This window comes from Salvelinus fontinalis, chromosome 4 (genome assembly GCF_029448725.1).
Source record: "Salvelinus fontinalis isolate EN_2023a chromosome 4, ASM2944872v1, whole genome shotgun sequence".
Lineage (NCBI taxonomy): Eukaryota > Metazoa > Chordata > Actinopteri > Salmoniformes > Salmonidae > Salvelinus > Salvelinus fontinalis.
In genome coordinates this window covers 72,092,666-72,110,401 of record NC_074668.1, presented here as the reverse complement: position 1 = coordinate 72,110,401, position 17,736 = coordinate 72,092,666, and the positions used below count along the sequence as shown (strand labels likewise).

Below are 17,736 nucleotides of genomic sequence, written 5' to 3'. Positions count from 1 at the left end.
GTGTGATCTGAGGGAAATATGTCTCTCTAATATGGTCATACATTGGGCAAGAGGTTAGGAAGTGCAGCTCAGTTTCCACCTCATTTTGTGGGCAGTGAGCACATAGCCTGTCTTCTCTTGAGAGCCATGTCTGCCTACGGCGGCCTTTCTCAATAGCAAGGCTATGCTCACTGAGTCTGTACATAGTCAAAGCTTTCCTTAAGTTTGGGTCAGTCACAGTGGTCAGGTATTCTGCCACTGTGTACTCTCTGTTTAGGGCCAAATAGCATTCTAGTTTGCTCTGTTTTTTTGTGAATTCTTTCCAATGTGTCAAGTAATTATCTTTTTGTTTTCTCGTGATTTGGTTGGGTCTAATTGTGCTGTTGTCCTGGGGCTCTGTGGGGTGTGTTTGTGTTTGTGAACAGAGCCCTATGACCAGCTTGCTTAGGGGACTCTTCTCCAGGTTCATCTCTCTGTAGGTGATGGCTTTGTTATGGAAGGTTTGGGAATCGCTTCCTTTTAGGTGGTTGTAGAATTTAACGGCTCTTTTCTGGATTTTGATAATTAGTGGGTATCGGCCTAATTCTGCTCTGCATGCATTATTTGGTGTTCTACGTTGTACACGGAGGATATTTTTGCAGAATTCTTCATGCAGAGTCTCAATTTGGTGTTTGTCCCATTTTGTGAAGTCTTGGTTGGTGAGCGGACCCCAGACCTCACAACCATAAAGGGCGATGGGCTCTATGACTGATTCAAGTATTTTTTAGCCAGATCCTAATTGGTATATTGAAATTTATGTTCCTTTTGATGGCATAGAATGCCCTTCTTGCCTTGTCTCTCAGATCGTTCACAGCTTTGTGGAAGTTACCTGTGGCGCTGATGTTTAGGCCGAGGTATGTATAGTTTTTTTGTGTGCTCTAGCGCAACAGTGTCTAGATGGAATTTCTGGTCCTGGCGACTGGACCTTTTTCGGAACACCATTATTTTGGTCTTACTGAGATTTACTGTCAGGGCCCAGGTCTGACAGAATCTGTGCAGAAGATCTAGGTGCTGCTGTAGGCCCTCCTTGGTTGGTGACAGAAGCACCAGATCATCAGCAAACAGTAGACATTTGACTTTGGATTCTAGTAGGGTGAGGCCGGGTGATGCAGACTGTTCTAGTGCCCGCACCAATTCGTTGATATATATGTTGAAGAAGGTGGGGCTTAAGCTGCATCCCTGTCTCACCCCACGACCCTGTGTGAAGAAATGTGTGTTTTTTTGCCAATTTTAACCGTACACTTGTTGTTTGTGTACATGGATTTTATAATGTCGTATGTTTTACCCCCAACACCACTTTCCATCAATTTGAAAAGCAGACCCTCATGCCGAATTAAGTCGAAGGCTTTTTTGAAATCAACAAAGCATGAGAAGACTTTGCCTTTGTTTTGGTTTGTTTGGTTGTCAATTAGGGTATGTAGGGTGAATACATGGTCTGTTGTACGGTAATTTGGTAAAAAGCCAATTTGACATTTGCTCAGTACATTGTTTTCATTGAGGAAATGTACGAGTCTGCTGTTAATGATAATGCTGAGTATTTTCCCAAGGTTACTGTTGACGCATATTCCACGGTAGTTATTGGGGTCAAATTTGTCTCCACTTTTGTGGATTGGGGTGATCAGTCCTTGGTTCCAAATATTGGGGAAGATGCCAGAGCTAAGGACAATGTTAAAGAGTTTTAGTATAGCCAATTGGAATTTGTTGTCTGTATATTTGATCATTTCATTAAGGATACCATCAACACCACAGGTCTTTTTGGGTTGGAAGGTTTTTATTTTGTCCTGTAACTCATTCAAGGTAATTGGAGAATCCAGTGGGTTCTGGTAGTCTTTAATAGTTGATTCTAGGATTTGTATTTGATCATGTATATGTTTTTGCTCTTTATTCTTTGTTATAGAGCCAAAAAGATTGGAGAAGTGGTTTACCCATACATCTCCATTTTGGATAGATAATTCTTCGTGTTGTTGTTTGTTTAGTGTTTTCCAGAATTGGTTAGAGTCTATGGATTCTTCAATTACATTGAGCTGATTTCTGACGTGCTGTTCCTTCTTTTTCCGTAGTGTATTTCTGTATTGTTTTAGTGATTCACCATAGTGAAGGCGTAGACTCAGGTTTTCCGGGTCTCTATGTTTTGGTTGGACAGGTTTCTCAATTTCTTTCTTAGATTTTTGCATTCTTCATCAAACCATTTGTCATTGTTGTTCATTTTCTTTGGTTTGCTATTTGAGATTTTTTAGATTTGATAGGGAAGCTGAGAGGTCAAATATACTGTTAAGATTTTCTACTGCCAAGTTTACACCTTCACTATTGCAGTGGAACGTTTTACACAGGAAATTGTCTAAAAGGGATTGAATTTGTTGTTGCCTAATTGTTTTTTGGTAGGTTTCCAAACTGCATTCCTTCCATCTATAGCATTTCTTAATGTTACTCAGTTCCTTTGGCTTTGATGCCTCATGATTGAGTATTGCTCTGTTCAAGTAGACTGTGATTTTGCTGTGGTCTGATAGGGGTGTCAGTGGGCTGACTGTGAACGCTCTGAGAGACTCTGCGTTGAGGTCAGTGATAAAGTAGTCTACAGTGCTACTGCCAAGAGATGAGCTATAGGTGTACCTACCATAGGAGTCCCCTCGAAGCCTACCATTGACTATGTACATACCCAGCGTGCGACAGAGCTGCAGGAGTTGTGACCCGTTTTTGTTGATTAAGTTGTCATAGTTGTGCCTAGGGGGGCATATGGGGGAGGGAATGCTGTCACCTGCAGGCAGGTGTTTGTCCCCCTGTGTGCTGAGGGTGTCAGGTTCTTGTCCAGTTCTGGCATTTAGGTCGCTACAGACTAATACATGTCCCTGGGCCTGGAAATTATTGATTTCCCCCTCCAGGATGGAGAAGCTGTCTTCATTAAAGTATGGGGATTCTAGTAGGGGGATATAGGTAGCACATATATAGTATATATCTATAGTATCTATCTATCTATAGTATCTATCTATCTATAATATGTATCTATAGTATCTATCTATCTATAATATGTATCTATAGTATCTATCTATCTATAGTATCTATCTATCTATCTATCTATCTATCTATAATATATTTTGTATCTATAGTATCTATCTATAGTATCTATCTATCTACCTACTATAGTATCTACCTACCTACCTACCTACCTACCTACCTACCTACCTACCTAAACATCTACCTAAACACCTACCTAAACACCTACCTACCTACCTACCTACCTACCTACCTACCTACCTACCTACCTACCTACCTAAACACCTACCTAAACACCTACCTACCTACCTACCTACCTACCTAAACACCTACCTACCTACCTACCTACCTACCTACCTACCTACCTACCTATCTATAATATATATATAGTATCTATCTATAGTATCTATCTATCTATAGTATCTATAGTACCTATCTATAGTATCTATCTATCTATCTATCTATCTATCTATCTATCTATCTATCTATCTATCTATCTATCTATCTATCTATAGTATCTATCTAGCTATAGTATCTATCTAGCTATAGTATCTATAGTATCTATCTATCTATATATAGTATCTATCTATAGTATCTATCTATTGTATCTATCTATAGTATCTATAGTGCCTATCTATAGTATCTATCTATAGTATTTATCTATCGTATCTATAGTATCTATCTATCTAGCACACTGTGGACATGCTGCCTGGTTGCTAGTTAACACCTTTCTATAAAGCAGATACTGTTTGCTTGTTAATCTACACAACACTCTTTCCCTCACTGAGCTAACCAAGATCTCCGTAGTGAATGTATTGTATGTATGTGAATGCATTTGTGTTGGTATGTGGTGTGTGGAATACATTCCATCCACAACCGTACAAGCCACCACCATGTCTGCAATTATAGTTAATAACCAGGCATGACTCCAGCTTGGCCCGCCCCCTTGTTGTCCCCCATATGTCCCTCTGCTCTGGGAATAAACAGGAGGGACAGAGACAGAGTGTGTGGGACAGACAGGAATGTGGGCCCTAGTCACCACCAAGCAGCACGGTCAGAACTCAGCACTGACACAGACAGACACAGGCACGCGCACACACAGACACGCACACGCAGTGTCAGCAGGACTGCCCCTCCCTCCATCAGAACCGTCAGTACTGTCCCTTAAGGCCTCAGTAGCAAACGTTCCCTATACCCTACTGTCACATTTGTTACATGTGTTATATATTGAACAGCTGGCATTCTGACTTCTGGACCCCAGCAGAGTAATGTGTTATGAATAATGACAGTTGTTCGGAAGGATGGACTTTGTCTCTCTCTTTCTCTGCTCTCGTCTCTGTGACTGTGGGTTTGACAATGCAGGTAACAGGATCAGGCCAAAGACATCAGCCAGAGTGAAAAGCTCTGCGTGTTAGCCGCCCCGGGCCGGCAACATCTGTCAGGGAGTCTTATTTACCCCCCCTCCTTCCTTCCTTCCTTCCCTCCCTCCCTCCCTCTGCTCCACGCCGCGCCACTCAGGGTAAACACTCGTGTGCCAGTTTTAATGAATCGCAAACGATGGCCATATGGACCAGCAGATCAGCCCAGCGCCAGGCAGGCTGCAGCAGACTGGGTTGGAAATCGGCAGGGTCCTACTCTCTTTATCTACCGAGCTTCAATCAGCTCTACACTCACACAGTAATGGAGGAATCACACACGGCTCAGGCACAGACACCAGGTCGCTTTCTACACTGGCCAGCCATCCGGAGAATATTCTTTGTTTGTTTGGGTGGGTTTTGTCTCGAAAGCCCTTACTTTCATCGCCATATGCTAGCTAATATCAGAAGTAAAAGCTGCTCATAGGGATATACTGGAAAATAACCTGGGGATTCCTAGGCAGCCTTCTGGGAACAGGGAGGGAGTGTCTACGTTGTGTTTTGATGTGCTTACCTTGAGGAACGGAATGACAAAGGGACGCAGCGGGAAGTTGGTAGCCTCCTGGAGTTTGGAGTGGAACTCTTCTATGGTCAGGGTGGAATTCTGTCAAAAAACAGAAGAAGGGAGAGATTGGAACACTTGGAGAAGAAGCTTCACAGTATAACTAGGAGACAGACAGAGCTGGACATGGAGAGACAGAAAGAGATATTGGACACAACTAAGTAAGTACTGTGAAGAAAAGTAGGAGAAGTAGGAGAATGAGTGGCAGAGATAGACAGACAAGGGGAGAGGGACAGGGAATAGGCGAAGAGGCGAGCAGGACTTACCACCAGACCCAGCACCAGACTGCGGACCCGCTCTCCGATCTCGGGCGAGATGTCGTTGCCGAACTGCTGCAGCGTGGTGAGGAAACGCTTGAGCTTGCAGAGCTGGCGGGCGCCACAGGCCGGCGGCAGCTGCTGATTGGACAGGGAGGCAGTGGACGACATGGCGGGGCCGTTGCTGAAGCCGTTGGGTGTAGAGGGCGCCCCGTTGAGCGACGTGGGCGAGTGACTTGAGTGACTGCTCCCGTTCAGCACTGCAGGGAGAGAGAGGGAGAGAGGCCCTCCGTCAGTACCAGTCTGTTGTCCTCCTCCATCCTCCTGTCCCTCTACCTCCTCCCCCCGGGCGCCATGCGTTGTGAGGGCGCTGGAGGACAGGGTCGAGGAGGGTGGTGAAGGCACATGCATCCTTAAGGTTGAGGGGGAGCGCTCCAGGGAACATACTAAGGCTGGGACCAGGGCACACACTAAGGCTGGGGCCAGGGCACACACTAAGGCTGGGGCCAGGGAACACACTAAGGCTGGGGCCAGGGAACACACTAAGGCTGGGGCCAGGGCACACACTAAGGCTGGGGCCAGGGAACACACTAAGGCTGGGGCCAGGGAACACACTAAGGCTGGGGCCAGGGCACACACTAAGGCTGGGGCCAGGGCACACACTAAGGCTGGGGCCAGGGAACACACTAAGGCTGGGGCCAGGGAACACACTAAGGCTGGGGCCAGGGAACACACTAAGGCTGGGGCCAGGGCACACACTAAGGCTGGGGCCAGGGCACACACTAAGGCTGGGGCCAGGGAACACACTAAGGCTGGGGCCAGGGAACACACTAAGGCTGGGGCCAGGGCACACACTAAGGCTGGGGCCAGGGCACACACTAAGGCTGGGGCCAGGGAACACACTAAGGCTGGGTCCAGGGCACACACTAAGGCTGGGGCCAGGGCACACACTAAGGCTGGGGCCAGCGAACACACTAAGGCTGGGGCCAGGGAACACACTAAGGCTGGGGCCATGGCACACACTAAGGCTGGGGCCAGGGCACACACTAAGGCTGGGGCCAGGGCACATACTAAGGCTGGGGCCAGGGCACATACTAAGGCTGGGGCCAGGGCACACACTAATGCTGGGGCCAGGGCACATACTAAGGCTGGGGCCAGGGCACATACTAAGGCTGGGGCCAGGGCACACACTAAGGCTGGGGCCAGGGAACACACTAAGGCTGGGGCCAGGGCACATACTAAGGCTGGGGCCAGGGCACATACTAAGGCTGGGGCCAGGGCACACACTAAGGCTGGGGCCAGGGCACACACTAAGGCTGGGGCCAAGGCACACACTAAGGCTGGGGCCAGGGCACACACTAAGGCTGGGGCCAGGGCACATACTAAGGCTGGGGCCAGGGCACATACTAAGGCTGGGGCCAGGGCACACACTAATGCTGGGGCCAGGGCACATACTAAGGCTGGGGCCAGGGCACATACTAAGGCTGGGGCCAGGGCACACACTAAGGCTGGGGCCAGGGCACACACTAAGGCTGGGGCCAGGGCACATACTAAGGCTGGGGCCAGGGCACATACTAAGGCTGGGGCCAGGGCACACACTAAGGCTGGGGCCAGGGCACACACTAAGGCTGGGGCCAGGGCACACACTAAGGCTGGGGCCAGGGCACACACTAAGGCTGGGGCCAGGGCACACACTAAGGCTGGGGCCAGGGCACACACTAAGGCTGGGGCCAGGGCACACACTAAGGCTGGGGCCAGGGCACACACTAAGGCTGGGGCCAGGGCACACACTAAGGCTGGGGCCAGGGCACACACTAAGGCTGGGGCCAGGGCACACACTAAGGCTGGGGCCAGGGCACACACTAAGGCTGGGGCCAGGGCACATACTAAGGCTGGGGCCAGGGCACACACTAAGGCTGGGGCCAGGGCACACACTAAGGCTGGGGCCAGGGCACATACTAAGGCTGGGGCCAGTGCACATACTAAGGCTGGGGCCAGGGCACACACTAAGGCTGGGGCCAGGGCACACACTAAGGCTGGGGCCAGGGCACACACTAAGGCTGGGGCCAGGGCACACACTAAGGCTGGGGCCAGGGCACACACTAAGGCTGGGGCCAGGGCACATACTAAGGCTGGGGCCAGTGCACATACTAAGGCTGGGGCCAGGGCACATACTAAGGCTGGGGCTAGTGCACATACCAAGGCTGGGGCCAGGGCACATACTAAGGCTGGGGCCAGGGCACATACTAAGGCTGGGGCCAGGGCACATACTAAGGCTGGGGCCAGGGCACATACTAAGGCTGGGGCCAGGGCACACACTAAGGCTGGGGCCAGGGCACATACTAAGGCTGGGGCCAGGGCACACACTAAGGCTGGGGCCAGGGCACACACTAAGGCTGGGGCCAGGGCACACACTAAGGCTGGGGCCAGGGCACATACTAAGGCTGGGGCCAGGGCACACACTAAGGCTGGGACCAGGGCACACACTAAGGCTGGGTAAAGACACTTGGGTGCTAACATGTACTCTGCTGCTCCTGCTCCGCCACGGCTCATACCAGTTTGAGTGAAGGCTCTGTGTGCAGTAACTTCAGCTGCCTCTCACAAGTGGGACCGTTTGACCCTCCCCCCTCTCTCCCAGTGCCCCTCCTCCCCTTCGCCAGTCTGTTTCTAACTTTCACTCACCCACTCACTCAGTAGGACACAACTATAAGAGGAACGTGTTAAAGAGGTGCCAAAAATAGGCCTGTGGCCTGTGTTAGTTTATTCCAATAGCAGGTGTGTTGCTAAATCAGTCCTTGCACATGTCCACCAGCTGAAAGTAGATTTGCAGCTTTCAGGTTCAGTGCACCCCCACCCCGCCTCCCCACCCTGCCTGGCTGTCACACTCCTGCTCCACACCCCTCCACTACTCCCTCGGTTCCACGCTCCACCTTTCCCCTGCTTCATCTACTGAATGGTACATTACCCAATATTGGTGGGATATTCTTACACTCTATCCCTTGTCTTCAGTGACTGTCACAACAAAGATGTATGTCTCAATCAGAATGAAATAATATTCAATTCACTCATTTGGATCTCATCATATAGTATGCTATTCTGTTTCCTCTGATATTTCTGATATGGGTTGTTTTGGAGTGTTTATACACGGTGTATACTGCATATAATTCTGATGTTTTTATGTTTAGTTTATTCTTGGTCTTGGGTGTATGTGGCTGAATTATTGAGATATTAAAGTATGCATGTGTGAGTGAGTTTAATATGATATGATTTAAGCTTGGTGGGCGGTATACCATATATACCGTATACCAGGGTATTTTGAAATGTTGAAACTATTTATTTGAGGCTTTTCAATACATTTGAATATTTGTAGCTACTTTTTAAGTAAATACCTTTAGTTAACTTGTGCAATACGTTAAGCGATAAAGCAGAGCACATTCTTCATTTCACCTGTCACATTATTTTACATTATAAGGCTAACCGTAGTTCCCCAGAACAGTGGAGCCAGTCACATGTTTGTTTGAAATAGCACAACGGGAGAAAGCGGAGCAGGTGAGTCCAGTGGTCGGGTTTTATATTGAAAGCCAACAGTGTTATTTTGCTTCAATAGAGTAATCAGGGATGTGCAACTATAGTGGTCCTTCACAGAAAATACTTAAGTATAACACATTTTTGGAGAAAATAGCTTTATTTTCATCAGATGACAACAGAAGTGCAATGCTATTTGGCTGGCAGCTAGCTACGCAAGTAAATGAGCTTCCAATGTAAAAATACGTAATTTTTTGCAAAAACTGTACTTGGCCATCATATTTCTAATGTTTATCATAGAAAGAATGTAGCCAGCTACATTTCCTAATGTTTTGTTGAAAGTTAATCTTGCATTTTACCAGAGAAAAGTAAGCTGCCTACACCATGAAAAGCACAGGAGAAAAGTAGCTAGAAATCAGTCAGAGTGCTGAATGCCCATGGTGAATTCTCATCTGAGTGGAGAAGTACAACTGAAGCAGGAAATGAGTCTGTGTTTAAAAAAATGCAGCAAGATATTTCTTTAGCGTTTTATCTTTCTTTCCTGCGTGAAAAACGCAGAATTCTGCATTTACAGGACCCCTTAAGTTTAACTTGCGAGTTAATGTAAGTAAGTGGCTAAACTAATACGGTGATGGGGAATCATACTGTGTTAGCTTTCTGCCATGTTTGAGAAGTCAAAACTCTTTGGATGAGTTATCTGTACAGCTTCCACGATCTTGATTTCCAGTACTGTTCTTCCTTATGACAAGCATGCGCCGGAACTTTGTTCATTTGGACAATGTCTCTCGTCCACATTCACTTGTAAATGTCCAAACTCACCAAAAATGACATTTGGTAGTGCCTACCTATATATGTATACATTTCTTAGCAGGATTGCCTGTCTCTGCAATTAGTTTATTTTCATTTTGCGCTCCTTAGCATATTTAGCTAGCAGCCTCGATCGAAATGCAATATGACTTGTGCAATTTTTTTTTGCATTCTGGTAATAGATGCCCAATGGGTTTTTGGGGCATTTTTTGGCACCACCTTGTGTACTAAGCCAGTAATACCGTATATCCCAGTATGAGCGAAGGACGGTATGACCGTATATCCCAGTATGAGCGAAGGACGGTATGACCGTATATCCCGGTATGAGAGAAGGGCGGATAGGAGAGTAGGATGGTATGACCGTATATCCCGGTATGAGAGAAGGGCGGATATGAGAGAAGGATGGTATGACCGTATATCCCGGTATGAGAGAAGGGCGGATATGAGAGAAGGATGGTATGACGATCTGAGTACCACCCATCCCTAATATGTTTGAAAACATTTCAATCTGCAGGGCGTTTCTCTTCTCCCCCAGTTTGTTGGAGTGCATATGGCAGTATGCCAACAGTGTGTGTTAGATGGTGTTTGAATATATGTTCCAGTACACAGTTCCTCTCATTTCTACCCTCGAATCTAATCTGTCCATTGGAGCCTGGTCGGTCGGCACACATGTGGGCTAACCATGTGACCTGCCACTTGTGTTCTGGTTTTAGAGGGGAGAGCGAGCTACACTGTGTCACAACAATGCCCCCTGTATCACTACAGCCGGTAAACAAGCCCCCCCACACACACACAGACACACAGACACACAAACACTGAGACAATGCCACAGCCATTCTCACACTCCAAGACACTTGTTCCAAACGGGAATTCTACCTGTACACACAAGTGACTGAAGTCTTGGTCATTTTGAAGCTATCATCAGAAACCCACAGCCAGGCCTATGGAGCCCAGCAGCTGCCTGTAGCAGCCTGTTTCCCCTGCAGCCCAGGCAGGTTCCCAGCCTAACAGCCTAACAGACGCAGAGGTAGAGCCGTGCCAATGACAGAGAAGAGCTGATGCAGCACTCCTACCAGCTCACTATTCTGTTCACATCCTGCCCGGCCCGATGCTGCACAAAACACCTTCAAGATAGATACATAGTACCACCTCAGGGAATTTACAAGGTTCTTTATAAAGTTAGAAAGAGGATTCGGGCATTCAAGGGAAAACACAGACAGGGTAGCAATACAGAATCGTAGTTTATGCTAGGTAAAATATGATAGAAGTATTTTTGAAATTGAAAGATAGCATGATAGCATATTTTAGAGTGCCTATTTGGGTGCAAAGTGCAAACAGAGAAATAATGAATTTTAAAAAATGCCTTACTTGACCTACTGGTGGTGGGTGTGAATGAAGCGTTGCGATTGGGTGCCTGGCTGACGGCCGGGGGTGGAGGTGGCATTGTGGGCGGAGTCAACCTGGGCTGGGTTTTGACATCAGCAGGTGAATCGGGCATCGTTCCAACCTTCTGTTCTGTGCTACCTGCAAGAGAGAGAGAGAGAGAGAGAGAGAGAGATAGAGAGAGAGAGAGAGAGGAGAGAGAGAGAGAGAGAGAGAGAGAGAGAGAGAGAGAGAGAGAGAGAGAGAGAGAGAGAGAGAGAGAGAGAGAGAGAGAGAGAGAGAGAGAGAGAGAGAGAGAGAGAGAGAGAGAGAGAGAGAGAGAGAGAGAGAGAGAGAGAGAGAGAGAGAGAGACGGTTACAAAGAGACAAACAAGAAGACACATCAGACACCAACAGTATATCTGCCCCCAGACGCAGACATCCAGGTACAGAACGCACACAATCAATGTATTGAATGCACACAATGTTATGAGAGAGAATGTATTGATGGCCTGGCTGTGAGGTCTTGTTTCTCCTGCAGAGACTCTGGCTGCGGTCCAAACACTTAAAAGACACATCCTATCCCCTCAGCCCTCAAATTAGTGGACACTTCTGATGACGTATCATGACGTCTGACGAGTATACACTTGCAGGGCAAGAGGCGAGGGAGGAAGGAATGATTTTTAAACGGACCACCCTTGGCCAGAAATTCGTCACTCGTTCATGCCGCGATGATTGTGCTTTCAGCCACCGGTGGATTGTGGGTGCTTTATATGCACTACATTCAATTATGAGTGCATGTCTACTTATATTAAATACATAATTATTAATATACACCTACTGTATGATAGCTAGCCAATTAATTATCTAACTAACGTTAGCCTGCCTAGCTGGAACCTCTGAAGAAGGAAAATCTATTATTCTACAATTTCCAAAAGATACCCAAACAAAAACATATTTTACTTTTCACGTAGTAGCAACATTTCTAACCTATTTGCATTTGTTTTTACTTACACTTGTATGTTGACTTCTCCGTTGATGTTGTTTTTAAGTTTTCACTGAGCTTTTCTTAGCGGATGTACAACCGTTGCGAATTGAATTGTGGGGAGTTTCAGGCCCCGGATAATTTGTACACTCACAAAGCCGACTGAAAACGAGGGTTTACGTTGCAAACTTTCCTTGCTTGGCTAATAATTTGGACCACCCTCCAAGATGGCGACAGGGATTCCCCCAAGGGCATAAGGCGAAGGTAAGTGGACGAGGGTGTGTCTTTTAAGTGTTTGGACTGTAGCCTCTGTGAACGATGTCGTACTACAGTAGAGAGACAGAGATAGAGAGATGGGGGCTTGGAACGACACGCAAAATATTACAGCTCTTGGATAAAGTAACACCTGCTGGTCCACTCAGCTGCTGCTGACGGGACCCCCCGCCACTCTCCCTCCCCACCCCCCCGCTCCAGTCCCACTGACACTCCCCGCCTGTCCCCTCTCGTCCTCCATATGGACAGGCGCTTGACAGTCAGTGACAAGTGCAGCTGGATCTGCCGCTGTCCATCACAGAGACACTTCTACGAGGCTGCAACGAGGCCCCCAGCAGGGACCAAACAAGGCAAGGTAGGGCTGCTCCGGTTGGGGACAGGTGGGACGGGACGGCCTGGAGCGGTCAGGTGGCATCGCCTTTTCCAGGAGATAGGACAAGGGCTGCTATTCCCCTGCCGTGCCCTGCCGCCTCCCACATACACAGGGACACACGAGCTTGTCACTGCCCAGTCCCCAGAATGGCTTGTCACTGCCCAGTCCCCACACTGGCTTGTCACTGCCCAGTCCCCACACTGGCTTGTCACTGTCCAGTCCCCACACTGGCTTGTCACTATCCAGTCTCCACACTGGCTAGTCACTGTCCAGTCTCCACACTGGCTTGTCACTGCCCAGTCTCCACACTGGCTTGTCACTGTCCAGTCTCCACACTGGCTTGTCACTGTCCAGTCTCCACACTGGCTTGTCACTGTCCAGTCTCCACACTGGCTTGCCACTGCCCAGTCTCCACACTGGCTTGTCACTGTCCAGTCCCCACACTGGCTTGTCACTGCCCAGTCCCCACACTGGCTTGTCACTGCCCAGTCCCCACATTGGCTTGTCACTGCCCAGTCCTCACACTGGCTTGTCACTGCCCAGTCTCCACACTGGCTTGTCACTGTCCAGTCTCCACACTGGCTTGTCACTGCCCAGTCCTCACACTGGCTTGTCACTGCCCAGTCTCCACACTGGCTTGTCACTGCCCAGTCCCCACACTGGCTTGTCACTGCCCAGTCTCCACACTGGCTTGTCACTGCCCAGTCCCCACACTGGCTTGTCACTGCCCAGTCCTCACACTGGCACTCTTTCTGCCTCCTACTACGACCACAACAACTCTTGTAGTTTCTTAAGCAAAGCTGCAGAGAGAAGGCTGTAAATGTCAGTTATCTTTTTGATGTATTAAAAGGTCTATTGATTGCAATCTCAAATACATCGTTTACACATAATCACATACTTTTTCATTCAAAATAATGTTTGTTCTTTGAAATAATATGGATAAAATGTAATACTCTTTCTAATATATTTTGCAGGGGTCATGCATACACATTATCCAGTGAGCGTGATCAGCCCTGACTCAGTGTCGGAGTATTCAGTATTAAATGCTCCATGGTAAACACTGAGTGTAACAGGGGAAGCAGCAGCCGTCAGAGGGATGTGGGTTGAATGAGATCCTTCTGCTACAAAAACATGAGCTGCCGAGTGTGATGGCTTTCACAGCCACGGAGAAGATAGCTTTACAGTGTGTGAGACCGTGTGTGTGCACGTATTCGAGTGTGTGTGTGTACCCACTGCGCTTATATACGTGTATATACCCTGCAAGCCCTGTACCCAGTATCTGCATTAGACCAGTACAGAGGCATGTTCTGAGTAGGAAGGTTTAAGCCAGGCGTCTCTATCAGCTGTCTCGGGGGTCACTCCACTGTTAACTCCACTCGGACAGCAGGATCATGTCGGCCACGCAGGGAGCAGCTCGACTCATAGACCTACAGGCACCCCACTAGCATGTAGCTCTAGTACTCCTGGCCATGTTTGGAACAGACCCCCACCCCAAACCACCCCACCCGCTAAGCTGCAGCCGCTGCCGCCCACCACTATCAAGTGCAAAAATAACCAAACACATCGGGTCACTGCCAAACGAGCAACAGGAGGATAATTAGGTCTTGACCTCCAGGGAGAGCAGCTGCAGGATGGTAGGAGGGGGGATGCAGGAGGGTGCCGCGGTCCTCAGGGTTAAAGTGTTTCTGGGGAGGCAGGGAGAAGTCACCTCCGCAGCTAGGACGGACATCCAGGACGGACAGCCAGGACGGACATCCAGGACGGACATCCAGGACGGACATCCAGGACGGACAGCCAGGACGGACAGCCAGAACGGACAGCCAGGACGGACATCCAGGGCGGACATCCAGGGCGGACAGACACATCTCCTTACTGATCCTCTTTCTCAGACTACTAAACTCAGATCTTCTGCTGCTGGCTACAGGCCCTCCCTCCCTCCCTCCACCCACCAGACTGGCTGAACTTTATGTTTCACACCACAGACTCACAACTCTACCAGGGCTTGTGTTACAAACGACGCAACCAAACCCTGGGCCACTAAACAACACAGCAGACACTCGGATTCACCTTTGGTCTCAAACTGAAATGCCAAATCACAGACATTCAGTTTAATTAGGTCATTCCTGTTTGCTTTTTGAAAACTATTTTTGCAGTAACCATTGCATATGTAATCCCAAAAGAAAGTAGATAACCAATGTGCTATATGTAAACTAAGTGAATGATTCTGAATGACATAAATAAATATATCATAATATTGTGTTTAATTTGGGCTCTTTGGCATAAACAAAGTGCTCTAATTTTGGCCCTAGTAGTATGCTGATATGACAAAACCATGCAGGGCACACTGTCTGTTCCAGAGCAAAGGTTTATGAATGGAAACCTTCCACAGTATTCCTTCCACAGTATTCCTTCCACAGTTGGCATTCTCTTAAACTCTTCTCTGGCCTATTTCCATAATCGCATGTAGGCTTTGATTTTCAAGAGTGTTATTCTAGATTCGAGAAGCTCCAATGGCCGTTGACAATGTGACCGTGGTCCTCGCAAACACAAGGGGCGCTCACCAGGCCACCGCTCCGATCCCCGAAACACGACAAGGTGTTAGAGTTGGAGCCCTGCTGAGCTGGTGGCTTCTGCCTGTGGGGCTGCAATGTCCCCGCTCCCAGCCAGGGACAAATGTAGACAGGTACCCTGCCTGGCCCCGTGCTGCAGGGTTGGGCTGCCCTCCCCTCCTGCCTGTCTGTCTGTCTGTCTGTCTGCCTGCCTGCCTGCCTGCCTGCCTGTCTGTCTGTCTGTCTGTCTGTCTGTGAGAGGAGGAGGCAGGCAGCGCTCGTCCATCTGTCACCACACTCAACAAACAGTATTCCTGTTCAGGAGCTATTGTAGCTCTACTGACTGACTCCAACGACAACAAAACAACTCAAGAGGACCGCACACGAAACTGTCTGAGGCCTGGGTTCTTGTCACTTTTTTCCTTTAAAAAAATGCTTGTCGGTTTATACTGCATGACGATCACTGATTGGTCATTTCACTTGAATCCCATAATGTACACGCACTCTATTTCCATGACGACTGAACAATCTTGACCCACCCGCTGTCTGTGATTTGATTGAAACAGTGGACCTCTTTTGACAGAAAGCATGCCTTAATCAGGGTTCTTCATTTAATCCTTAAGGAGAGTTCCTCCACATGGCAAATGCTACTATGGCTCCCGAAGGTTTCTGGGAGTGACCACGGCCTGGCTGGGAGGGCCGAGACTTCTGGGGTGAGAGAGGGAGGAGTCCTGCCCTCCTGGCCTGTCTGCAACTACCGTGAGATTACTCACAGCTGTTTAACCTGACCAGCTAAAGGACGCACATACACACACGCACGCACACACACACACACACACACACTCTGGATTTCACTTTTAATACATTAGAAAGTCTGCTCTGTCTGAACCCCCCCGCCCCCCATCTGTGGCCCTCTGTGCTCCCATTGTGCTGAAGGACAGGGAGACTCGCGCCAGGGGAGAAACAGAGAGGGAAAGACAAGAGTGAGATGGAGATACTAGTAAAGAGAGAGAAACAGAGTTGAGGGTCCACACCTCAACAGACATCCTGGGTAGAGCTGTCAATCCCCCTGCATGTCCACCTGACCACAGCGTGTGTCCTGTTGCCTTCGCTGGTGTTTTCCTCTGTCTAGTTAAAGAACCATGGCATCGGAACACCACAGTGGATCCTGTTCAGGGAAGTGGTACAGGACGTTCTGATCTTCCTTCCACGCAGCCCTTTTATCTCCCACTCAAAGTGGATCTACACAGTAATCAATACAGAAAATAGATTTGACCCAGGATACAATGCTGCTTCATAGACTCCCTGAGGATTTGGGAGCCCGGCGCCGTCTCTGGCTTTAGCTGCAGCCCACAGTGTGCAGTCAAAAGCTTCTGATAATTATACTGTTGTCAGTCTCTCCTGTACACAGCTGTATGTTTCACGTAATCACGCCTAAAAATGGCTTTCAGGGAAGGAACGGTCAGTCAGCATTCGGGGTTCTAAAAAGGGTTTCAGTTCAGTCCTAGTGTGCTACAAACAAGATGAAAAACGATTCAGTGCGAGATCACACTCCAGTTTGTCATTCTGGAGCTATTTCTGGGTCTCTTTATAGATTTCAGGACATGTGTTTTCACTAAAACCACCAAACACACGAGAAACCATCACGTAATGACAGGCCATTAAGAGCCTGGTTGGATGATGGTAGTGTCTGTCTCTGTATTCACATGGCCTGTCCTTCACCGTGACCATCAGAACAGAGCTACTGTGACTGTGCCTTCGACGCGGACAGACTCCGAGATGGTCTCCAGAGATCTTGCTCCTCTGTGACACATACCCCCGAAATCTCTCCCTGTCTCTAGCGCGTTCCCTCTCTCCCTCTCGCTCTCTCCCTTTCTCTGTAATTCCCCCAGTCTCCAGGAATGCTGTTGTTTTTAATTTCTCCCAGCTGCTCTGGCTCGGTGCCCGCCCGCCTGCCTTCCCACATCTGCTCCCCATCAGGCCGCTGAGTAGTCCACACAAACACAGGCCTCACATCAAAACATGGGGATTAGAGCCCTGCGCCTCGGCCCCAGGACCCCGCACCCAGGGACCCCCGCACCCCTCTCCCTAGCCCCCCTCCAGACTCCCTATCCCCATCGCCCCTCTCCTGACCCAGGGATTGACAGAGACCCTGGGCCTGCATAGCCCCCTTAGCATGGGAGTGGGTGGAGGCACCATAAAGAATAGACTAGGTCTGACGGGAGGGAGATGTTGGAGCAGAGGGATAGTGGGTTAGATAGTGATCAGACATGCTGGATGGAGGAGCCTGGCTGTGATGATGATGTAAATGTCCTCCTGGCTGGGAGAACTCAGTCAACTTGTCTGAATGGCAGACAGCCCAGCCACCAATCTGCCTCTCTCTCTCTCTCTCTCTCTCTCTCTCTCTCTCTCTCTCTCTCTCTCTCTCTGTCTCTCTCTCTCTCTCTCTCTCTCTCTCTGTGTCTCTCTCTCTCTCTGTGTCTCTCTCTCTCTGTGTCTGTCTCTCTCTGTGTCTGTCTCTCTCTGTGTCTGTCTCTCTGTCTCTCTCTCTCTCTCTGTCTCACTCTCTCTGTGTGTGTGTGTGTTAGAAACCAGACTTGGGATCATCTTGAGCTGATT

The 17,736-nt window shown here is 48.7% G+C and overlaps 1 protein-coding gene across 6 annotated transcripts in view; it reads right to left on the bottom strand.

Annotated features, from left to right (window-relative positions):
* Positions 1-17,736, bottom strand: part of cbfa2t3 (CBFA2/RUNX1 partner transcriptional co-repressor 3) — a 58,022-nt gene that overhangs the window by 19,102 nt on the left and 21,184 nt on the right. For 4 of the 6 annotated variants that reach the window (XM_055921270.1, XM_055921275.1, XM_055921272.1 and 1 more), the window contains exons 2-4: positions 10,944-11,099; positions 5,253-5,503; positions 4,939-5,028 (exon numbers count right to left, since the gene is read on the bottom strand). In XM_055921270.1, the coding sequence (XP_055777245.1) occupies positions 4,939-5,028; positions 5,253-5,503; positions 10,944-11,099 (497 nt within the window). The remainder of the gene's footprint in view (positions 1-4,938; positions 5,029-5,252; positions 5,504-10,943; positions 11,100-17,736) is intronic. The other 2 variants (XM_055921271.1, XM_055921274.1) reach the window with 1 other exon arrangement.